We start from the raw sequence: 25,895 nt of genomic DNA on the forward strand, positions 1-25,895 counted from the left end.
CACTATTTGGTGGGATTTTGTGGGAAGTTGGGAAAAGTAAAGTTTTTTTAAAGTAAAAATGCCTAAGTGAGTTATCCAACAAGTCCATAGAGAAGGATAGTATGGGCTATGATCAAATAAAGAGTACACTTAATTTCAGATTCTTTCTTATGAGGAAATAGAGTAGACTCTACTAGTATCCTACTTGTTAGGTTATGCAATTGAAAGGTAGGAAAGTAATAGGAATTGCGTAGCTAGGTGGATAGTACTATAGAGTTTAATTATTAAAATACACCTTTTTCTGTAGAAAGTTTATTAAAATACAGTTGTAACAATATAATTGCATGCTTATAATTCCCATTAAGATTTGTTGCTTGGATATTTAACAAGAATATACTTGGGACTAAACCATACCCTATATGTTCAAATTTAAAAGTTTAAGCTATTAGGTGAAAATAACTAAATTGCATATGAAGATAAATCGATGTAAGACGATGACTATAACACAATCTATTCACCAGATTTAATCTTAAGACTAAAATAGATGAAGAATCTGTTGACAAAGATCAACACTTCATAGTATGAGGTTAAGAGTTGGAATCTTTTAGGGGTCAGGGGCGAAATCTGACACCCCTCCCTCTATATAAAAAGCTGCCAATTCCTAAAAAGAGTTTAAAAAATAAAAGTGAATTTTAGAAGATATGACAAACTAAAATAGGTATTTAATGTACTAAAACGTAATTTAGGAAATGAAAACCACTCTGGTAATTAGTGATACCATGTGAAAGATCAAATGTATTATTTTTATGAAGTACAAAGTACCCATATATATCACATCACTAATTCACTACCCACTACTCTGTAGGTGATTTTAGAGATGTACCCTCAGGTGATTTTACAGATATATCCTTAACAAGAGAGATGATTAATTACTATAACCTAATTTAGTGATAGATAATTAAGACTCGACTACTTGAATGCAGTGGGATGAAAATATCAACGTAGAACCCTAGATTTCTGGTCTACCAACACAACACCTCTCCCATCCGTTTTCTTTCCTTTTCTTAATTTTCTTTTCATCTCCCTTCTCTCTCTGGTGGATGAACCTAACAGTCAGCTATATAATTAATGTAATTAAGCTTCTCATTTGTGGCTGAGAGTAAGAGACTGACTGAATGAGGAGCACGCATGCATATGAGTTCTTTCTGAATCTTCTGGCTTTTGGAAAATTCGAGAAAACCTGAGCTCTATTGGTGTGGTCGATTAACCCCACCAAAACCAGTATAGTGACATAACGTTAATGCAGATAACTTTGATGGCAAAGAAATCAACTATGGTGGGTTCGTAGCTTTGAAAGATCTACTATCCCTGCACTATGTGTGAGTAAAACGGAAGACGAAAGATGCTGCAAAAGAAACAAGTATCCAGTCACCAGTGTTCTCACTTCTCCTCGTGGCCTTTGGGTTGAAATTTTCTATCTTGACGGGTAGATATTTGTATTTCCTTCACACTTCTTCACCACATATTAGGAGGGGTCATCATGTTTTTAATCAGAATTTAGAGGTGAGACCCCTCGTAACATGTGTAGAGATACGTGTGGGGAGCATAAAACTCTATCTATCAGGATAGAGGATCCAGATTTAGGGCCTTTGTACCCACTGGGACTTCAACTACTGGAGAGAGGAGACAAGTCTAAGTACTAGAGATTAGGTAGCCAGTAGTCTCAGTCTGAGTAAGAAGCATGCATTTCAGAGAAACTACTAAGAGAACTTTTTTTTTTTTTGGGAGGTGGGGGGGTAAGAAGCATGCATTTCAGAGAAACTACTAAGAGAACAAGACAGTGGATAGTATATCTACCAGCCAAAGAGAGAAAATAGACTAAACGGTTGTACTCAGCACTGACTGGGCCCTCCTAGCCAAGGCGGTCTTATCATGTGCATTTGTATCTAGACATTGGCACCGCCCATGCATAACATTAGAGTGATCCTAAGGATAATATGGATATTCTCTTTTATGTATATGTCCATTGTCCATACATGAGAAAGTATGTGATCAACTATATATCCAGTCCGAGTCATCAAATGACTAATCTATAAAATCAACATCATTCTAAATATTATAGAATTAGCTAGGTGGTCCATTTAGAGAAGTTAATATTCTTCAAAAGATCATGAAGTGACATTTATTCAATATTATTATTTAAATTGAATGATCGCACAATTAGATAATACAAAGCCTCTCTATATTTTAATGAAATATGGAAACAGTTTGGAAGATGGTCCCCTATTAAATAGCATGAAAGTATAGTTGTTACTTGGTAATTTCAAGTTGTCTTTTGAGTTCTAGCTAAGAAGATGAACAAAAGTCCATTCATATTAAATTATTCTAACCAAACTATATGAGATGAAGAAATTCAATGATGGGGTCTTTGCCAAAGAAAATACAAATAACAGACAGTCAATACAACCTAGAACACAATATGGACTGAACTTGGACCGGATGGAGTTGGGGGGGTATATTTCGCTATCATAATAAGAGATGTGAAATCTTTCCAACCGAGCTCCATCCATGGCAGAGCTAGACAAATCAAGGGGACTTGATGGTTTCATGGTTAGTCTTCTTTGGCGTCTATAAAAATTAAAATCAACCTACTGAGCATTGAGAGATTCATCCTGCAAGAAAAGAAAATTAATTTGTTAGACAATGAGTAGGTGCCACGTGTGGGCACCAACCAATCAATTTCTTAGGTATGACTGATGGAAACTGTCTTCTCTTCTTCGCTGTTTTTATTTCTTTCTCTGCTAGCAACTATACTCTTGAAAAGGCAAACAAAATTTAATGGAAAGTCTTTGTTTTCTTTTCTGCAGTGAACTCTGCTACTCACTATGGTCTTCTTGTTTTTCTTTTAGCAAAGACTTTGTCGCCTTCTGGCATTTATCGCATTTTTTTTTGGTGATTATCACAAATTGTGCACTGTTATAGGTAAATCCACTCCTCTGAGTGGGTTTTTGGATTGGCAGTGGTAGCAAATTGGCATCCTTCACCGAGAAAGATAAAACATCTCTCCACTACATATTTGGAAAAAGACTCATCTTTAGTTTACTGTATCAGCATTTACAAGTAAATTCTTTTATACTAAACGTGTGGTAAAAAGATGTAAGAAAATCATAATCCTCTTCCCTTTAAGTAGAGGATACTGACCAAGTGTCTTCACCAGCGGTCCCATTGAACAGAATCCATAATACTCACGGATCAACCGCGCATCTACTCTAAACATGAAAGGAGAAGAAGGCAAAGGAAGAAAAAAAAAAATGTTCGATTCGTGCACCTCAATCATTTCAAAGGATCCCTCCATACCGGAGGGAAGTAGATATGGACCTAACAATTAATTTGCATGTGCATAGACCTTGACTGCCAAAAACTGTAGATTTTGTTGTTTTTCACGAAGGAAAAAAACGAAAGAGAGCTTCGTCTCAACTCAGAAAAGTGCCATAATGCCAAAGTCGGTGACTTGTTTTTTCTGCAAACCCCACAAGATTTTCTTTTTCCTTGGTAGACCATTCAGTTGTTCCTCCATACCCATCATATTACACAAAAAGTAGTGACAGTACTGGGGCCACATAGTTGTTCAGTTTCAACTCCACCCAGAAATTATATGTGATCGAGTGAAAAATGAGAGACAAAAGCAGATTGCTGAAGTCAAAAAGTTGAACAGTCGAGAAGAGCTTTTGAATCTGAATGTCTAAAGATGCACAGAATCAAGACTGATAACTACTTCAAGAATAGTTTCACCACCTCACAATTCATCTTCATTCATACATATGCAAAGCAAAGTTGTTTGTCTCTTAGGTAAGCTCTCAGTGCTGATTACAGATCTTAATAGTTCTTGTGATCAGATGAAATAATCTGGACCAATAAACTATCGACTAGTTCTATATGATTCCCAACAGGACAATTCCAATCGAAAATCGACTACACACAGTAATGAACAAAGATCACCATCTGGTTCCATTACCTTATTCGTTCTTATAAACTATATATATGAATAGAAACAGACCATGACATTTTATTCGTTTTTATCATTTTAGGCAGGCAGTAATCTTGTCATTCTACCCATATATAGGCGGCCACAGAATGGTGACATTCTTTTTCATATATTGTCCAATTAGCTCTGAACATATATAAAAACAAATGGTCTAGTCACACATGACCCTTGGCATTGCATGGATAAACAACTTTCCAAAAGAGAAGAAACTTGGTTTTGCACGTAACACGTAGTTACATAGGGAGAAACAGAATCCCATAATCAGAATAGGCATGTTCACGTTAGATGACTTGTCTTATTGGGTACAGAATAGAGGAAGGACAACGATGAATGCTAAGCTGAGTCACATCATGTCAACCACATACCAAATTTGATGATAAATATTTCATAATTAGCATTGATATATTACCAAGATCATGACAAACTTGTACAAACATGTGTTTGTTGGATACTTAAATTATGCATGTCCTTTTTTTAGTTAAAAATTAATGCGTGTCAATACATGAGAAAGTATATCATCAAATTTGTACCTAGCCTGAACCATCTAATGACTAATGGATCACTCAAAGAAGCTTATATTCTCTGAATAATCGTGAAACAAAATCCAAATCTTTCCTCATTATTATTTAAATGATATATCTAAAGTATCAGATATATCTTAATGGAATATGGAAGAAAAGGTTTCAGAGATAAACTAGAGGTCCCCGGCCCATTAAAGAGCATCAAAATATAGTTTTTACTTGTTGGTAGTTGTTGTCTTTTTGAGCTCTAGCTCAGAAGACTAGTGAATGACCATTCATGTTAAAATATTCTGATCAGACCATATGAAATGAAGAAATTTGGAAAACTAGTGAAGGAATCCACAGAAAGGGGAGATTTTTCATTCTATGACAAAGAGATTTGATATCTAAGTGCTTGGGTTCAGTCTCCTAGTTAATACCTTTCCCTTCCCCTGTGGAAATAAAATAGAATAAAACCTGTAAAAAAACATGGTTAAAATGAAGTTGGAGAGAGCTAACTTACCTAACTTGTTTGTTTCAAACCAAAACAACTGTACACCTTTGAGGGCCCGTCTATGCCAACCTTTCACGGCATAATCCAACCCCCAGATTGGTGGTATCAGAGTCTAGTTCATTCCAGATTCGATAGAATCTCATCTATTTCAATGTGAGTTGTAAGGTGTTAAAATCCATAATTTCCAAGAGAGAGAGACGTTTTTAGAGAGTGAGGGAGAGAGAGAATGAAAAAGTTTGACAAGAGATGTACGTGGTTCGGTTGATCTTTGCAACCTACTCCACAAGAATGTGATTTGCTTCCTTGAGATTTGCTTCCTTGAGATTGAGATGACCATATTTGGCTAGGGTTGCCTATGGTTTTCTTGTTTTGCCCTTAAATTGCAAAAAACCAAAATTATCCTTAACACGCTCCCTCAAACTCAAGGGCGGAGATAAGACCTTGAGGTTGGACATCAAAATGTTGAACCGTTGATGGAGAGAGGCTTAGTGAAGATGTCAGCAAGCTGGTCTTTGGTGGAGAGAAATTGAACTTGGAGGTCTCCCTTGGCAACCGTATCACAAACAAAATGAAAGTCTATCTCAACATTTTTGGTTCGTGTATGGAAGACATGACTGGCAGTGAGATAGGTGGCGCCCATCTTATCACACCAGAGAATTGGAGCAGAAGGCAAATATACCGATAATTCATACAACAGAGACTGCAACCAAGTAAGTGCAATAGAAGCATTAGCAAGAGCACAATATTCAGCTTCAGTGCTTGAGTGGGCCATAGTGTTTTGCTTCTTCGAACTCCAAGAGATAAGGTTACATCCCAAAAATGTAGCATAACCACTAGTAGATTTGAGATCATCAAGGCAACCTACCCAATCAACATCCGAAAAGGAGATAAGCTAAGTGGAGAATCACGATAGATAAGAAGTCCTCATGAGGAGGTTCCATTTAAGTAGCGAAGAATCCGTTTAACGGCAGACCAGTGATTGACTGTAGGAGAGTGCATAAACTGACAGACTTTATTTATCTCAAATTAGATATCGGGCCTGGTCATGATCACATATTGAAGGTCACTGACAATACTGCGATACATTGTAGGATCAGCCATTGATTCCCTTGTAAACTTGCTTAACTTGTCAGTAGTTGAAACCAGTGTAGAGAGTAGTTTGCAATCAGTTAGTTTTGCCTGCTTGAGAATATCTTGAATATACTGTCTTTGAGACAAATGTAGACCAGTAGAAGATCGAGTAACAAATAAGCCCAAAAAATAGTAAAGAAGATCAAAATCCTTTAATGCAAAAACAGAGCCAAGATCCCTGAGAAACCGGGGCCAAGAGACCGTCAGAACTAACAGTAAGGATAATATCATCAACATAGATCAACATAAAAATAATGCCATGAGGACTTCAAAAGATAAATTGTCACACCCCACCCGCTGGTATTGGTCCCACCCGACAACCCATGGGTGCAATTCACACCCACAAGATCCATGATTTACCATCAATGATAATAAATGCATGCAATAATAATCAAGAGCAAGAATAATCCAAATAATTAAGTAAAAGGAATTACATGAGTCCAATACTCAAAAAGGAATGGATCAAGAAAAATGAATAAAATAATGTCCCAAAATTTATAGAGTTCAGCGGAAGCAAAATTTAAATTAATTCGGTTTGTTTCTTTGAGTTCTCTCAAAGGCAATGGTCTTTTCTTCAAATTTTGCAATGAAGGGAGTCATCCAGCCTTCATCCATTGACTTCTCAAAATGACGTGCTATCTACCTCCTCCTGCCATTAATGGGTGCTATAAGCGCACTCCAAACATCTGTAGGTGGCTTCGTGGCATACATTTCCACTTCCCATTGGCGCCTCCATAGCTTCTTCACATGAATCATTACAGTCACACGGAATTTCTCCTGACCCAATATACCCATCTTTATAATATAATTCAATGCACAAAAAGGAATGAGTTCTAACGAACTTAGTAACAAAACACATCTCGCATATATATCAACATAGTATCATGATAAACAACATATGTAAAGAATGATATGCAAGTTTATGGATGCAGCTATAAATCTAACTATGCAAGTCCCTAAATGGCAAACATGCTTTAAGTTATAACACCAGCCCTCCTTTGGGTAGGTCTAGTCACTCTAATCCCTCACGAACTGGTTATCTCTATTGGGATCCCGAGCAAAGGGTTCAATCCTCATCAATCAACATGGCTGGGGTAAAACTATTTCATTCAAAAAACCATGAAGAAAGGCATTCTGAATATCTAGTTGTCTAATAGGCCAACAATGAGAGATTGCAAAGGCTAAGACTAGCCGAATAGTGGTAGGTTTAACCTTTAACCACTAGACTAAAGGTTTCATGGTAATCCAAACCCTCCGTTGATTGAACCCTTTTGCCACCCAGGCGAGCTTTGTTCTTGTCAATAGAGTCATATGCCTTGCATTTGACCCAAAAAACCCATTTGCAGCCAATGGCATTGTGAGAGGGAGATGGCAGAACTAAAGACCAAGTTTCATTATTCAATAAACAGTGAATTCTTCATCCATAGCTTTCTGCCAGTGAGGACACTTGTTGGTAATGGTAAAAGAGGTAGGCTCTAAGTGGGGATGTTCAAGCTGGGAAGAGGAGAGGAGAGCCTTAGGGTTTGCCTTTAATCTTGTGATCATGGGATGAGTATTAACCGTACGATGAGGTAAAGGAAGGGAGGGGTTCACTAGAGTCATAAGGAAGATCAATGATAAGGTAAATAGGAGATTCGGCTAGGGTAGGGGAAGGTAGAGGTGGTTCGGCTAGGGTAGGAGATGAGGGAGTGGGTTTAGCCAAAGGAGAGACTCCAGAATTCATGGGGATTGTAGGGGAGTTAGAGGTGGAGTGGGAACCAGTGAGAGGAGGAGGGGAATAGGACTCTCCAAGAGAAGCCAATCTAGGTGGAGGTCCTATGATGAAGGGAATTGTTGGATTGGGAGTGGAGTTGTGCACTTTTGGAGGAGGCCCTAAAAGAGAGGGAAGTGGTGGGGTAGGGGATGGGGTTACTTCACTGGCAAGGAAAGGGAATCACCACTCATCAAAGACAACATGGCGAGAAACCTGAATTATACTATTGGTTGGATTGTAACACTTATAACCTTTATAGCGGGAACTATATCTCAAGAAGATATGCAAAGTAGATCGAAATTCTAACTTGTTCTTGTTATAAGGCCTCAAACATGGGTAGCACGTACAACCAAAAGTCCTCAAGAGTCATAGTCAAGCTAGAATTAAATAACTTAAAGTGAGGAGAAGTATTGTGCAACACTTGGCTAGCTAACTGATTTATTAGAAAGACAGCAGTTTCAAAAGCATGCATCCAAAACTTCTTAGGGCAAGAGGCATGGGACTCGAGAGTCAACCCAGTTTCCACAATATGCCGATGTCGGCATTCAACAGCCCCATTTCGTTCATGAGTATGAGGGCAAGAAAATCCATGGTCAATACCATGTTCTTGAAGAAAAGAAGAAACAATTCAGTATTCACCTCTCCAATCACTATGAGACCACTTAATATGACAAGAAAAGAGATTCTCAACAAGTAACTTGATTCTCTTACAAATAGAACAACCTCAGATTTGACAATCATGGGATAAAACCAAATAAACTTGTTGAAATCATCCACAAAAATCACATAATAACAAAAACCCTCAATAGACTCAACAGGAGAGGGTCCCCAAACATCCGAAAAAATTAAGTCCAAAAGTCCATCAGAAACATAATTAGAGCAGTGAAAGGGAGTTTATGACTCTTCTCTTTTTGACAAGCATCACAAACATAAACAAAATTGGAACTAACTAGTAAACGAAAACTAGAAATTAAATTGCAAAGAACTTTAGAAGCAGAATTCCCTAATCTTGAGTGCCAATTTTCAAAAGAGGTTTTCTTGCCAACAAAAGCTTTGGGTTGGGAGCCCAATCGAATCTGGTATAGCCCATCCTTAAGGCTGCCCTGAAGGAGACACTTCCCCATCAATGGATCCTTCACACAACATATATCATGATGAAATTCAAACATGGCATTATTATCTTGTGAAAATTGGAGATAGATAATAAGTTCTTACAAATAGAGGGCATATGAAGAATAGAATTTAAATGAATTGGAGAAGATGCAGTACCAATAGTAATGTTACCAGTATTATTTATGGGAAGGCTAGCACCATTGCCAATTTGAACCTAATCTAAACCATAGTAGGGTTAAGCAATGTGTAGATTCTCCAAAGAGTTGGTGATATGATGAGTAGCACCAGAATTGATGTACCAATTTTCATTTGGAATAGAAGCACTCAAAATTTCAGAAATATTCACAAAAGGAGGAGTATAAGTTGTACCTTGAATAGCATGGTTGAAATGTTGATAACAATCTTTGGTCTTGTGTCCAAGACGGTCACATATCTAACAAATAGGACGGTTACCATTCTGAGATGAGGGTTGATATGCAAGAGAACCATGATGCGGAGAAGAGTGACCACGACCAGATTTGCCCCTCTGTGAAAAAGGCCCCTAAAGGATTGTCTTGGAGGTAGAATGGTGGAGAATTGGGTGCTTGCCATGTTTGCCATTGGAGAAGGAGCATCAACAGTATTCAATTCATCATGTAACCTTATCTCATGAGTTAACAACATACCCCCTATTCATCATAAGAGATAGGAGAAGAATGAGTGGTAACAGCAATCACAAAGGGAGATTACTCAACTTCCAAACCATTTAAAATATGGAGACATAGCTCATCATCATTCACAGGCTTCCCAACAGCGGTCAATTGGTCAGAAATATTCTTACTACAAAGAAGGTAATCATGGATTGTACTGTTACCTCTTCAAATATTTTTGAAGTTGAAGACGAAGTTGCATGATACGAGCAAAGAGCAAGTAAAGTAGATCTTCTCAAGTTTTGACCAAACTTCTTTGGAGGTTGTACAACCAAAAACTTGTGCATCAATTGATTCAGTGAGGGAAGCGATGATCCAACACATAAGTAACTGATCTTGATGGCTCCACTTATGATAGGCTAGATTAGATCTGAAAATCTCAGCATCATCTTTGTCAGGGATGGTAGCGGGTGGACAAGGAGAAGAACCATCCACAATACCAAATAAGTCATATGTCTTCAAAAGTGACACCATCTAAGATCTCCATAACAAAAAATTTGTTTCATTTAGCTTCATTGGAAAGAAGCCATTAAGCGAAGGAAAAGGATGATTGAGAACCTAATGCTCTGATGCCATGCTAAGTCCATAATTTCCAAGAGAAAGAGAAAGAGAAAGAAATATGTTTTTAGAGGGTGAGGGAGAGAGAAAAACATGGGAGAGAGAGGATGAGAGAGTTGACAAGAGATGTACATGATTTGGTTGATCTTTGCAACCTACGTCCACAGGAATGTGGTTTGCTTCCTTGAGATTGACTGTAATACAAATTACATATTTATAATTACAAAAGTCATGTGCAACATTAATCTTTGACTCTTATTCTAGAGTTTGAATTACATAAGTTATCTATTTGTGTTTGATGTGAACTATATATCCTATGCATACAACTATAAGTCTCTTAACTTGTGGATAAGATGTAATCTGTTGGAGTCTCTTAACTAGTTGAGTTTGAGTTAGATTCTTGAAGCCTTGCACACATGGAGTGGTGGCGGCTAAGGTTGCCTGTGATTTTTCTGTTTTGCCCTCAAATTGTGTAAAACCAAAACTATCCTTAACATAAGGAAACTAAAACCTACCTACGAAGATCTAGTTTTGGTTTGGTTTCAACCTAAGACAATTTAGTTTTGGTTTGTTTTGATTTTACAAATTTGTAAAGATTTGTGTAAGGATTAGAGCGATGAATCACACAATTGAACAGAAAACAAGAAAGAAAGAGGCACAAACTTTACCCTGGTTCACCTCGACATGAAGCTATGTCCAGCACTAAATTTTTCACTATATTCTTCTCAAAACAAGTATGTTCTATTACAAAATAAATAAATAAATAAATAAATAAATAAATAAATATATATATATATATATATATATATATATATAAATATATATATATATATATATATATATATATATATATATATATATATATGCGCTTAGAAACCTCCTAAGCTATAGCTATTCATGGGCTCAATCCCCGTGTCCGTCAACAACACAATGTGAAGCACGAGCCATGCTCAACAGTTTGAGACGATCAAGTATTAGGCTTTCGTTATTGGTTTGCTTCAGTTTGTGCTTACAGTTTACTTTCTTCTCTTTGTTCATTTCAATTACAAAAAAAATTTACATTTCATAACTGTTGGTGCAACCTAGAGGGGGGTGATTAGGTTGTACCTCGTGGTTTATACTAAATTCTCGGTTTGATTGCAATTTCAAACTAAATTGATGATTTAAAAGCAAGTCTAAGAAAACCAGCAATCACAACACATAATTTATAGTGGTTCGACTCTACGAGTCTACGTCCACTCCTCTCTTAGCCTCAAGAGAGTTTCCACTAGTGAGTCTCTTTCAATACAGTGGGTAGAGAGTCAAACCCTTACAATCTTTGTTGCAGGGCAAGAGTACCCTTTACAATCTTTGTTTATAGACAAGAGTATCCAAGTAATCTTCGTTCACGGACAAGAGCATCCAAACAATAAATTCTAATCAACCTAGACTAGAATTCAATAACCAATTCAAAATACAAGAAGTATTAGATATTACCTAACAAGGAGAGTGACACTTTACCCCTTGTGTGTGAGTGATGCAATAAATGAATGAATCAAGAACAGCAATGCATCAATAAAGACTCCAATGGCCTTCAATAACTCCAAGCTTTGCTTCAGTAAACTTGCTTATTAACTTTGGAATATTCCTCAAAGTTAAATGGAGTTGTAGAGACAGAAAAGTTGCTAAAACACCAAGAGTTGGCTTTTTCACTTGTGAGTGAATATATGCCTGATGGGGAAGAAGAATGATTATCAAATGGAGGTGGTTGGGCTTTTATAGACTTCAATTCAGTGCCTTCCCCATTTCCCCAACGGATATAAAATCTTGGCGAGACTTTTCTCCAGACGGTCAGCCGTCTCAAAACTATCCGTTGAAACACAGCTGTTGAGAATATTCGTTTAAAACTAGCCGTTATGCTTTAAGTCAAGGCCAGACGGTCAGCCATCTGCCCAGACGGTCGTCCGTCTAGCCTGGACTAGCCCAGACGGAATTCTGTTCTTCTAAGAAGCAGAAGTACTAAACTAGACGGTCAACCGTCTGAGCTCTGTTCTGCTTGAACAATTTTGGGGTGGGACATGGCTTGGGTTTTTGGACTTTTTTGTCAATCCTAAACATTGTACACATCACTAACATGTCCTAGATCACTCTAGTAATATGAATTACATATAATTGATGCATTTACATGAATGTGTATGCGAGAGTGTCCTAAGCCCTATTTCAGCCTAAGTCTTAATCTTTGACTTGATCTTCGGCTTGAACTTTGAGCAACGGTCTTGATGCTAATCTTGACTTTGGTTCTTTGTATAAAATGATTTGAGTTGGCCTTGAGCTTTATTCTTCGGTAACTCTTTAATCCGGTCATTTTGCATCTAGATTCACTGTAATGATGAGCTGGACAAAACATATCTACATGGAGTCATTAGTAGAGTGTTTGTCATCATCAAAATTGATTGGAGGCTGATGTGGCAAATGCTGACATGGCATTTCCCAACAATAACTATGGTGAATCAGTGACTAATTGACTATACTAGATCCACTGTCTCGTGTAGGATGGCTTTAAACTGGCTAAATGTTAGCCAGCTTCATAATCTGCTGCTGCAATCGATAACACTAGAGATTTCTGAATAAATGTGTTTGTAATGGAACGTGAAACCCAGGCTTAGCCCGTCTGAGCTGCCATGTGACAAAGCCGTGTACCTATGGGTTTAGCTCAGGCCACAAATCCATGAAACTGCTCCAGCAAAGTGATGAAATCAAAATTTCTGAAAACAGTAAGTAAAACAGACTAAGAAATTCATACTCTATTTGATGCTATATAACCATTACAAGGGACGGCAGAAGGTAATCTAATGTTACTAATTCCACTCCTCCGCAAAGAATTTGGGTCTACCCCTGCCTTGTGAGCTGCAATGACTCCAATGGCCTCCCAATAATTTGAAACCTTGACCTGCAAATTGAATTTCATTTCTTTCAACATATTCAAATGCCTGATGAAATAAATAGAAGCGCAAAGATACATCAGAATGAAGATACTGGAAAGACTGCTAAACGTACCGCCTTGATCCCAAGTTTATCAGGTGTGTCATTAAGAACTGTTTGATTCTCCTCAACAGTGATTATTAAAGGCTGTGAATTACCAGAGTTAGAATCTTTCCATGCTACAAACTGGTGGTTTAACATGGTTCATTCAGTGTAAACTGAAGAAAGAGAAGAATCAAATGGGAATCAAGTCATACTGCTATCAATTTTCCGGAGAACTAAATGAGGAAAATAAGCTGGGTTGATCATTTACTAATTTGGCCAGACACAGATATAACAGACGAATACTGCATATCAAACTAAATGAATTCACCTTATGTTTTAAGCATCTTGCAAAAGCAAGAGTACCCTCCCCTCCACATGCGTCAATTGGAATAACTACACTGTCAACATCACTCGCTACTATGGATCCTTGCACCGAAGTCCCAGAATCCTTGGCTACATACTGAGGAGCATTACTTAACCCAGCAAGCACACACGGCAAGAAGGTATATCCTATCTGTTGCAGAGAGTGATAATATCATTAGAGAGAGAACTTAATAAACAAAAGATCTAACCCACAGTTCTCCAGAAAGATCCACAGTACACTACTAGGTTGCATGCTGTAATTAGAGAAAGGAGGACATTGACCATATATTCCCTATTCCAAGTTTTACAGCTTTGTATCAGGTTCCTGAGAGCTAAACACATGCACCTTTACGATGGAAAATTAATTTAGGTAGATAAAAGTTGATGATGTGGGATACAGAGAGGAGTCCAAACAGTAAGTAAAGCAGCTGATTTAGTATCAAAACATTTTCGTAAAATAAAAAGTAAAACTGACTAAGAAATTTATAATGTATTTGATGCTATATATCCATTAGAAGGGAAGGCAGAGGGGAACCTTTAAGAGGGGAAATTAATACTGTATTTACATTAAAATTGAGGACCCCTTTTAATCCTTATTGGTTGAGGAGTCCAAACAGCAAGTACTAAGTAAAGTAGGTGATATTATACTGCAGTCTGGTTCTGGTCCTCTTAAGGTTTATTTGGTTTAAATTCGCAATGTTACTCCTTTTTCTTTTAAATCTAAGAAAAGACAAACAAAAGACAGAGTATCATCCACAGAATTTGGAGAAATTGAGGCCAAATCGTGTTAGGGACCAAATGTTTTCTTAAACTCAAATCTGCATCTTCTCTTTTACTTTCATGTTTTCTTACACTTAAATCGGCAGCTTCCTTTTACTTCCATGTTCTACATAGTTTCATAAAGTTTCAAGCTTTCTGATTTCATGATTCCACAACTAGAGTGAAACTGGTTTCTACATCAACCAAAATAAAGTAAAGAAAAGTTCCTCCTCAAGCATGGTGATAATTACAGATCAGTGAATTTAGCGAACAGTGAGAACGTATTCAGTTGATGACACACAAAAAATATACTGGTAGAGAAATATGGGTTCTATATGCATCATTGTTTCCAGTTGGTAGCTATACCTAAGTAACAACCAACAGCCTTCCCCATCACCCAAATGGGGAGGAAAAAACCCAACCCATGAGGAAAAGAAAGAAATCTCCTGGAAAAATATTTAATCCTTGAAGCATGCCATGGAATAAAACCTTCAAAATTACTGAAACATCCTTAAAAACTCTTAACTCAAAATCAGGACTGGAAAGAAGCAATTCTCAATGCTTTTTACAGATCCATCCACATACAAATAGAGAACATTTGGGTCAAATGTACGAAGTTCATCACAGTCAACCCAAACCACACAGCAACCCCACCCGACCCCAAACACCAAAAAAGAAAGAGGAATAAAAATAAATAAATAAAATGAACCCTGGATCAGTTCATTGTTCATTGCAATTTCAAATTCTATAGATACCAATATGGTACTAGTATAAAATGGAAAGCCCATGACACTACTGCTATCACGAAGACCAAAGCAAATACAAACACGACAGAAAACAAAACTATTATACCAAATTCTGGCTTAGACCACCAAACCGGAATGAACCGTTCGGCTTGGCACTTGTAGTCTTGACTCGGGTCAAGGAATCAGCTAGTAACATTTCGACATACACTTTCCGGGAAGTGACTCATCCTTAGGACTACCCTCATGAGATTGCCACGGGGAAATTTTAACATGACGGCATGGACGTTCAATAGATATCTGAAATGTTACATCTCAGCAAAAGTGGTGAGACGATGGGAGACAACCTGTTTCTAGCTGCAAGCATGTCAGAGAATTAAATTTGGCATTTAATGCTCTGCTCTTATACATTAATTGCTTAGTGCCTATCATGGGAGTGTTAATCCGTCCAAATCTTCTTGGGGGCAGAGTCCTTTTGGTTTGTTTGAAGTTTAAGAGGGAACGCGTCACATCCAAGACCCACGTAAGTCAGGATTACTGAAAAATCTGGGGGAAGGTGTACTAAGCCCTAAGCTTCTCCAGCAAGATTGGTGTCATAACCAATCCTAGCCCTCCATTCCGATTGAACGAATCCGATGGTCAAGGTTTGTTTTTTTTAGAAAGAACGTGGAATTCGTCTATAAAAGCAAAAATTAGAGGACAAAAGCGAGTAAGCCAAGATTAGTCTTGCATTTATTCTCTTGCAACTACCCAAAAGATCTACAACTCTTCAGGCATTAACTCCTTTTAGTGAGGATCTGTGTTATCCAGAATTTAGCTTGATCATCGGAGATGGCTTCTCGTCCAAAGAGCACTGGAACTTCTAACTGACGACGAGGCTCGGCGGCCCACTCTCACAATTCTTCATGTCCGTAGATAGCCGGTTCAAGTCATCGTCAAACCAAACCAGGAGCTAACAAATTTTAGAGCAACATTTGGCAGTCTGTGGGAAACACACTGTCATTTTCTCCCTTGTGTTTTACGTTGTTGAGTGAAGATGGCAAGAGATAATTCAGATAACAACGGTTCTAAGTCTCAGGGATGTCCACATGGGAAGAAGGTGAACACCCAAAAAGAGGGTACCTCAAAAGATACCTCTAACTGGCCAACACGTGAGATGCAGCTCCCTGAACATGGAACTATGTTAAATATTAGACTTCCCTTGCAAGGAACGAAATCAACCCTTGTGCATGATCTGGTTCAAGCGCAAGCTCTCCAAGTGAGGATGATGGATATGATGAGCTCATTTTAGACAATGGTGAATCAATAGAGTTAGCTCATGCCTCCATAAGGCCCAATTGTTGTTTTGCCTAAAACAATGGTTCCCTTCCCTGTTTGATCAGCAAGACAGGGCCCACGGAGATGGAGAGGCTCTACTCCCTACTAATTCAACAAGGAACAAAGCTGACGATCGTCGGAAAGACCATCATGAAGGAGGTCATCGTTCTGTTTTCGAAAGACTAGGAACCAAGCATGATAGACACTCATTTCCTGGAGCCATGACTAAGGGCATCAACTGCCCAAAGTCAAAAAGGCTCTCAAGGAGCGTTCTACTGAATCAAGTGCCTCCATATCGGCAGAAGGAGGATCCAAAGCCCCTCCAGTGATACAGGACGAAAGCCTCTATCAGCAGATCAAACATATGAATGATCATCTTTACCAGTTGGATAAAAAGGTTTCTGATGAGATATAGGTAGTTCTCAATCAAGATCCATTTGTTCCTGAAATCATGGCAGCTCCATTGCCTATGGGTTTCCGTACACCAACCTTTACCATGTATGATGGAACGACTGATCCAATGGCCCATATTTGTTATTTCAATTCCATTATTACGATGTGTGGAGGAGCAGATGCTTCCCTGGCCTCCCTAACAGTCTAGCAACAACTTGGTACTCTTGCTTACCAAGACACTCCATCAACAATTTCATGGAGCTAGGCTATGTTTTTGCTTCTCACTTCAAGAATGGAATCAAAAAAGATAAGAGGGAGGAGAACTTGTTGGCATTAAAGCAAGGACGTTCTGAGTCGATTCGAGATTTTATAACTCGCTTCAACAACATCTCGATTATGAATAAAGATTTGAATAACAATGTGGCTTTCACCGCATTCAAAAGAGCAGTCACCAACAAAAAATTGGTGACATCTATAGTGGACAAAAAAACCCAAAACTCTAGCTGAACTCTTAGATCTGGGATACGATATGGCAACTGTGGAGGTCATGGAGGCAAATCGAAGTGATTATAAGGATAAATAGAAATCCTTTAAGAAGGGTTCTCGTGAAGAAAGCTTCAAACAAATACCCCCAAGAAAAGAGCAAAAAGGAAAGCAAGAATGGCAAAACTAACGAGTAGATGATGAAGATGAAGAGGCCATTACCCCTTTGAATCGGTCACAATCTGCCATTTTGATGCAGATTCGAGACATTGGTTTGTTGAAGAAACTTGAAAAACTACATAAAAGCCAGAGAACAGGGCCGATATGTCAAATATTGTCTTTATCATAAGGACAAAGGGCACCATTCTAATGATTGTCGTATGCTTAAGATAGAGATTGAAAAGCTAATTGTCAGGGGACACTTAAATCAGTTCATTAGGTCCGGCCGTAGAGGAGAAAGGTCACCTCCAAGGAGACGCAGCAGAACTCCTTCCAAAGAGGGAGGGACCCAGAGGGAAAGCTCCGGCCATTTTAAGGGATAAAGATCTTCCTAAGCTTAACACGATCTTTGGGAGACTGATAAGCCCCTTGTATCACGAGTCTATAAGCGAAAGCGTGGCAACCAAATCCCCTAAATCGGGTGGAAGATTTGAAGAGTCATATTACATTCAGGTTACTTTTTAGGATTAGATTTGAAGAGTCCTACTCAAATTGGGATGATTCTGTTGATTAATAATGTAAGAACGAAATTGCTATAAATAGGGGGAAGGAAGAGTAGAGGAGACATGTTTTTGAGTTATTGGGGAAGTTTCTGTGAGAGTTATTGCTCTTGGGTAGCCATAGGATTCACCTACTGCTAGTAGTGTGTTTTGTTTCTCGTTCAACTTTTATTCAAAGTCCATTATTGCTATTATCTTCTTGAGTTATTCCATCTTTGTTAAGTTGCCTCATTCGAGTACTTAACAGAGATCCACTCCTGAATCTCTCCGGCAAGCTAAAAGAAGCACTCGTGTGGTAGGTGTTTGTGAAATTTAAAAGTAACCGCAAGCGCACGGTATCGTGTAGCTAATGGGTCGATCTCAAGGAGATATGCCACTTATAATTCAACTTCTTAATAGTAATGCGAGAGTGGAATGATTCAATTTTTGTTAACTAATTAACTAAACTAAACGATCCTAATCTATACGTCTAATGCAATCGAATTGAAAAAAATAAACTAAACACAATCAATGCATAAATAAAAGACAGGGAAAAAAATACGAACAATAAAAATAAAAAGGAAAAAAATAAAACCAGTTAGTATGTTAAAGCAATCAATAAAATTTAGTTCATAGCTAAAATGCAGATGCAACACCACCAGTCACCAGAAACAGAGGCACGACTGTAGGCTTGCTCCGGTTATGTGGTCCGAAATAATGAATGAATAGGCAGAAAGTAAATAACAAAAAGTAAATAACAAAGTAATAAACAAAGCAATAAAAGGAAAAGGAAGCCTTAACCAAAGAGAGGCACGACTGTAGGCATCTCTGATCAAGGATCCAGGGGAAGGGAGAACAATAAATAATGCTGAAAGTAAATCCTAAATTAAGAATATGGAGGGGTAGATAGAAGCAGGAATGGAGGGAGGAGAGAAGATTAATAAAGAAGGTTACTTACTTGCGAATTGAACAAACGATTCGAATCTCAACCAACCCTAACAACCAGATCTAGATCTAGAATGATCTAAATCTGCAATTGCTAGACCCAGAGAAAAACGAATCTAAAAAAATTGAAACTTGAACTTGAAGCTTGAACTTGAATTGCATTACATAAAAAGATTAAACCTAAACATTGAATCTAGAAATTTAAATCTCACTAATGCAAGCAAGAAAACTAAGAAAGCTAAATAAACTGAAGAGAGAAGAAAGAATGCTTCTACTAAGCTCTAGAACACCTTCTCCTTTGTTGGAGTATGCTCTCCTTTTATAGAGTTTACATAAGATATGAAGCACGGCTGAATTTGAATAAAACTTTGGGTTTCTATCTGACTCACCCAATTAGGGTTTTGACGTACTAATCGCGCCAACTTAGAGAGATCAGATGCATAATTCCACCGTTGGATTTGAGGTTTAAGTAGTCGTGAAGCTCTCCTCCAAAAATCAGCACGATCGGACATCAAATGACCGTTCGATGAAGGGTTTGATCGAAACTGGACAGAGGCATTCAAAAACGGGATTTTTCCTCTTTTTCTTTTTGAATATAATTATTTTTCCTCTTTTTCTTTCTTTAATTAAATCCAAGATAGGAAATAAGATATTGAGGTATGTAAGGACTCTTTTCCATCTGGACTCTCTCAATAATATCTCTGTAGATTTGATTTAAAATCTCAGCCGTAGATCAAATTTGCCTTCTTTATCTCTTCAATATTTCGGAGTTGGCCCATAATCACACATCTCTAGCCCATCATGCTCCAGATCAGGCCCATTTTCGCATTTTGAGAATTTGAATGGACTTCTTGACGTGTAAAATAGCATGATTCAAGCCCAAAACTCCAAATATTTGCTTAAATCTTGAAAAGTCCTAAAATCTGCAAAAACAACATAAAACCCAAGGTAACTCCATTCTAAGTGTATAAAATGCATGCTTTATGCCCTAAGATTTCACACATAAATGTGCTCATCAGTAGGCGCCATTGAGCCCTCAAAAAACACTCACTTCACTAGTTTTGAACCAATTGCTTTTTCTGAGAAGGAGCTTATGGATGTTTATACTCCTCATGATAACGCCATATCATTAAAGTAAAGTTGGCTAACCATATGGTCTACAGAATGTTGATAGATACAGGATCATCAACAAACATCTTGTCTTTAGAGGCATTCTGACACCTCAAAATAGACCAAGAAGCTTTAACGCCAAACAAAACTCTACTCTATAGGTTTAAGGGAAGTTCCACCACCGTAGAAGGTAACATTTAACTCGATCTGACGATGGGGACTTATCCCCGACAAGTAACATTGCCTACCATGTTTATGGTTGTGCGCAATATTTAAGCTTACAATATCATTCTCGGGAGACCGACTCTTAGTGCATTAGGAGCTATAGTTTCCCCCAGGCATATGATGATTAAGTTCCCCACTAAGGAAGGTGCTGGCGTCTGCAAGACTGATCAGAGGCAGCCCAGGAACTGCTATCTCAATTTCATCCGTAAGCAACCATCAACACCAATTTGTGGCATAGCACTGACAGTGGAAGTACAAGATGACAGAGACAAAAGTAAGATGCAAAGAGGAGAACCTATGGAGACACTTCAGAGAGTCCCATTGAGTGTCACCAACCCAGAGCACAGAACCATGATTGGTTATAAACAAAGTGAAGAGTCCAAGTGAAAGCTTGCAACATTTCTTGCACAAAACGCTAACATTTTTGCTTGGTCAGCGGAGGACATGCCAAGGATTGATCGAAGTGTTGCTGAACATAGCTTGTGGATTAACAAAGGGGTAACGCCAATAATCCAGAAAAGAAGGAACTTCTCCATTGAGAAGCATCAAGCCTTCCAAACAAAAGTTGATAAGCTTGAAAAATATGGTTTTATTCAACCTATTGAATGTCCCATATGGCTGGCAAATGTAATAATGGTGAAAAAAACAAATGGGAAGTGGAAGATGTGCACTAATTATACAGATCTCAAGAAAGCATGTCCTAAGGATTGTTATCCACTCCCCAGAATTGATTTGTTGATTGATGCGACGGCAAGTCATGAAGTATTAAGTTTCATGGATGCATATTCAGGACTCAACCAAATCCTGATGAATCCAGAAGATGAGGTGCACACAACCTTTATGACCAATAGAGAAAGCTACTATTATACCGTCATGCCATTTGGTCTCAAGAACGCTGAAACCACGTATTAGAGAGCTATGAACAAAATCTTTTGTAAGCAGATTGTGCATAACATGGAAGTTTACATCAATGATATGTTGGTGAAGAGTGTAAAACGAGGTGACCATATCAGTGACTTGGCGGAGGTCTTTGGGGTTCGTAGAGCGCAGAAAATGTGTCTCATCCCCGAAAAGTGTACTTTTGGAGTCTCTTCTGGAAAGTTCCTAGGTTTTATGGTTTCATAGTTTCAGAAAGGGACATTGAGGCCAATCCGGAAAAAATCAAGGCCATCCTTGAGATGCAACCTCCAAAGACTATGAAAGAAGTTCAATGTTTAACTGGAAGAGTAGCTACCCTCAACCGCTTCATCTCAAGTTTGGGAGATAAGTGTTTGCCATGCTTTGCAGCTTTAAAGTCTCTCAATGCAACGAAGGGGATAGTTTGGAATGAAGTTTGTCAGAATGCTTTTAAAGATATCAAACTTAAGTTAAGTACTTCACCTTTGCTTACCTATCCACTCCCTGGAGTGGAACCTTTTTTGTATCTGGCAACTTCACCTAATGCTGTAGGCTCAGTTTTAATTTAAAAAGAAAAGGGCAGCAGCCTATTTATTATGCGGCGCATGTCCTACTTGGAGTTGAGTCTAGGTATCCAGAGATAGAAAAACAAGCTCTGGTTGTAATGGTATCCATTAGGAAACTCATACCATACTTCCAAGCCCATCTAGTAACTATTTTAACTAGTGTCCCCTCAAAAAAGATCTTGCACCACCTAGACTTAGTAGGAAGAATGGTATTTTAGGCAATAGAGTTGAGTGAACACCAAGTGGATTTTAAACCAAGGACAACTATTAAGGGTCAAGCCCTAGCTGATTTTGTAGTAGAATCCTCCACTGGATGGACCGCATACAAAGAGTCTGAGACACCCCTGGAAGTCTGGACATTTTTTGTGGATGAAGCCAATAATGCAATAGGAAGTGGAGCTGATCTAGTTTTACAGAGCCCAAATGGCTTCATTATCAACCATGCACTCCGTTTCACTTTTCTAGTAACCAACAATGTCACATAATATGAAGCCTTAGTAGCTAGCCTACGTCTGGCAAAATCTGTATACGTCAAAAGCATTGAAGTTTACAATGATTCGCGACTTATAATGAACCATGTTCAGGGAACTTACGAAGTAAAAGTAGAAAGAGTGTCTCAATACTTAACTAAAGTCAACGAATTGAAGATTCATTTCTTGAACTTCATCATCACTCAAATCCCCGGGAAAATAATGCAAAAGCTAATATATTGGCTAAATTGGCCTCTGTTGGATTCGAAGATATTAAGGCTTCAATTTATCAGGAAGTTCTTCATGAATCAAGCATTGAAGAATTGGAACTGATGGATATAGATGAAGAGGAACCATCCTGGATGAACCCTATGATCTCTTACCCCAAGGATGATCACTTGCAAAGATAAGAAACAGGCTCGCACCATCAAGAGGAGAGCAGCAAAATTCATGTTGGTAAAAGATGCATTATACAAACAATCAATTGAAGGACCCCACCTAAAATGTGTAGGTCCTTCAAGTGCACAATACTCTTTAGCTGAAGTACACGAGGGTATCTATGAAGGACATATGGAGGCCAAAGCATTGGCCTTTAAAATCCTAAGGCAAGGAATCTATTGGCCAACCATGCTTAAAAATACTTGGAAATATGTGCAAAGCTATAGGCCTTGTAAGATACATTCGCCTGTTCAGAGGACCCTAGCAGTACCATTAATGTCCATCCTCGAGCCTAGTTCCCTTCGTAAGGTGGGGAATGGACATCTTGGGTCCTTTTACTCCTGCATCAACAAGAATGAAGTTCTTAATTGTCGTCATTGACTACTTCATCCGGTGTCTGATCAAGCGGATTTTTAGAGGAGAGCTTCACGACTTCTTGATCCTCAAATCCAACGGTAGAATTGTGCATTTGATTTCTCTAAGCTAGTCCGATTAGTACACCAAAACCCTAATTGGTTGAGTCAGATAGGAACTCCAAGTTTGATTCATATCCCATGTAAACTCTATAAAAGAAAGCATACTCTATCAAGGGAGAACGTGTTTTAGAGTTTAGGAGCACATTTTCTTTTCTCTTTGGTTTATTTTGGCTTTATCTAGTTCTCCTTGATTACTTTTGTGAGATTCTAATTTCTAAATTGAATGTTTAGATTTAATTTTTCTATATAATGCAATTTCAAGTTCAAGTTTGAGGATTCGTTTATCTTTGGGTCTAGCAATTGCAGATCTAGATCATTCTTTAGATTCGAATCGTTAGTTCAATTCTTTTTTTTTTTTATTTGAAGTTCAAAGATGCAAGTAACAGTCTTCAATAATCTTCTCTCCCCCCTTCATTCTCGCTTCTATCTACCCCTCCATATTCTTAATTTAGGATTTACTTTCAGCATTTATTTATTGTTCTCCCTTCCCCTAGATCTTTGATCAAATATGCCTACAATTGTGCCTCTCTTTGTTTAAGGTTTCCCTTTTTCTTTTATTACTCTGTTATTTACTTTCTGCAATTTCCTTTCAGCATTTATTTATTGTTCTCCCTTCCCCTGGGTCCTTGATCAAAAATGCTTACAGTTGTGCCTCTCTTTGGTTAAGGTTTTCATTTTCCTTTTATTGCTTTGATTATTTCCTTTATGCAATTTTTTTTCTCTAATATCCGTTCTCCCGATCGGTGGACTGTAAGCTGCAGCAAAGGGTCCACGGTCAAAGTCACTATAATTATACTCCCATTCCCTAAATCCAGAGTTGACACTCGAATCACTTCCCTTTTATTTTTATTTATTTATTGTTTGCATTTTTTCTGCCTTTTATTAATTATCGTTGGTTATGTTTGCTTTATTTTTTGTCTCAATTCGATTGCATTAGATGTATGGATTAGGATTGCTCATTTAGTTTAATTAATTAGTTAACAAATTTGAATCATTGCACTCTCACATTATCATTAAGAGGTTAAATTCTAAAGTGGCATATCTCCTTGAGATCGACCCATTAGCTACACGATACCATGCGCTTGCGGTTATTTTTATGTTTGTGAAATAAAAATAACCACAAGAGCACGGTATCGTGTAGCTAATTGGTCGATCTCAACAAGATATGCCACTTTAGAATTAACCTCTTAATGATAATACGAGAGTGCAATGATTTAAAGATTTTAACTTATTAATTAAATTAAACGAGCGGTCCTAATTCATACATCTAATGCAATCGAATTGAGACAAAAAATAAAGCAAACATAACCAACGATAATTAATAAAAGGCAGAAAAAATGCAAACAATAAATAAATAAAAATAAAAGGGAAGTGATCCGAGTGTCAACTCTGGATCTAGGGAAGGGGAGTATAATTATAGTGACTTTGACCGTGGACCCTTTGCTGCAGCTTACAGTCCACCGATCGGGGGAACGGATATTAGAGAAAAAAAATCGCATAAAGGAAATAATCAAAGCAATAAAAGGAAAATGGAAACCTTAACCAAAGAGAGGCACGATTATAGGCATCTTTGATCAAGGACCCAAGGGAAGGGAGAACAATAAATAAATATTGAAAGTAAATTACTGAAAATAAATAACAGAGCAATAAAAGGAAAAAGGAAACCTTAACCAAAGAGAGGCACGACTGTAGGCATCTTTGATCAAGGACCCAGGGGAAGGGAGAACAATAAATAAATGTTGAAAGTAAATTCTAAATTAAGAATATGGAGGGGTAGATAGAAGCGGGAATGGAGGGGGGGAGAGAAGATTATTAAAGAATGTTACTTACTTGCATCTTTAAACTTCAAATAATAAAAAAGAATTGAACAAACGATTCGAATCTCAACCAACCCTAACAACCAGATCTAGATCTAGATTTGTAATTGCTAGACCCAAAGACAAACGAATCCTCAAACTTGAAATTGCATTACATAGTAAAGTTAAACCTAAACATTCAATTTAGAAATTAGAATCTCACAAAAATAATCAAGGAAAACTAGAGAAAGCCTAAATAAACTAAAGAGAAAAGAAAGAGTGCTTCTACTAAGCTCTAAAACACGTTTTCCTTTGATGGAGTATGTTCTCCTTTTATAGAGTTTACATGGAATATGAATCTTGACAAAATTTGAATCAAACTCAGAGTTCCTATCTGACTCAACCAATTAGGGTTTTGGCGTACTAATCGGACTGGCTTAGAGAGATCAAATGCACAATTTAACCGTTGGATTTGAGGATTATGAAGTCGTGAAGCCCTCCTCCAAAAATCAGCTCAATCGGAGACCGGATGACCATTCGATGAAGGGCTTGATCGAAATTGGACAGAGATTCAAAAACGGGATTTTTCCCTCTTCCTTCTCTAAATATAATTATTTTTCCTCTTTTTCTTTCTTTGATCAAATCCCAAATAGGAAATAAGATATTGAAGTATGCAAGGACTCTTTTTCTCCATTAGGACTCTCAATAATATCTCTGTAGATTTGATTGATAACTTCTAATCTCAGCCGTAGATCAAAATTTGCTTGTTTGTCTCTAAAATATTTTGGAGTTGGTCCATAATCACATCTCTAGCCCATTATGCTTCTAATCAGACCCATTTTTGCACTTGAGAATTTGAATGGAACTCTTGACGTTTAAAATTGCATATTTCATACCCAAAACTCCAAATAATTGCTTAAATCTTGAA

At 37.8% G+C, this 25,895-nt stretch overlaps 1 protein-coding gene across 3 annotated transcripts in view; it reads right to left on the bottom strand.

Moving 5' to 3' along the window:
- Positions 1 to 6,573: 6,573 nt before the first annotated feature.
- Positions 6,574 to 25,895, bottom strand: part of LOC149024893 (uncharacterized) — a 36,399-nt gene continuing 17,077 nt past the window's right edge. For 2 of the 3 annotated variants that reach the window (XM_089145089.1, XM_089145090.1), the window contains 4 exons: positions 13,617 to 13,802; positions 13,319 to 13,390; positions 13,065 to 13,211; positions 6,574 to 6,946 (listed from right to left, as the gene is read on the bottom strand). In XM_089145089.1, the coding sequence (XP_089001215.1) occupies positions 6,809 to 6,946; positions 13,065 to 13,211; positions 13,319 to 13,390; positions 13,617 to 13,802 (543 nt within the window). In that variant the 3' untranslated portion in view covers positions 6,574 to 6,808. The remainder of the gene's footprint in view (positions 6,947 to 13,064; positions 13,212 to 13,318; positions 13,391 to 13,616; positions 13,803 to 25,895) is intronic. The other variant, XM_089145091.1, reaches the window with a different exon arrangement.

Source organism: Hakea prostrata, chromosome 2, assembly GCF_041222555.1.
Source record: "Hakea prostrata isolate BN-2017 chromosome 2, UWA_Hpros_2, whole genome shotgun sequence".
Taxonomy (NCBI): Eukaryota; Viridiplantae; Streptophyta; class Magnoliopsida; order Proteales; family Proteaceae; genus Hakea; species Hakea prostrata.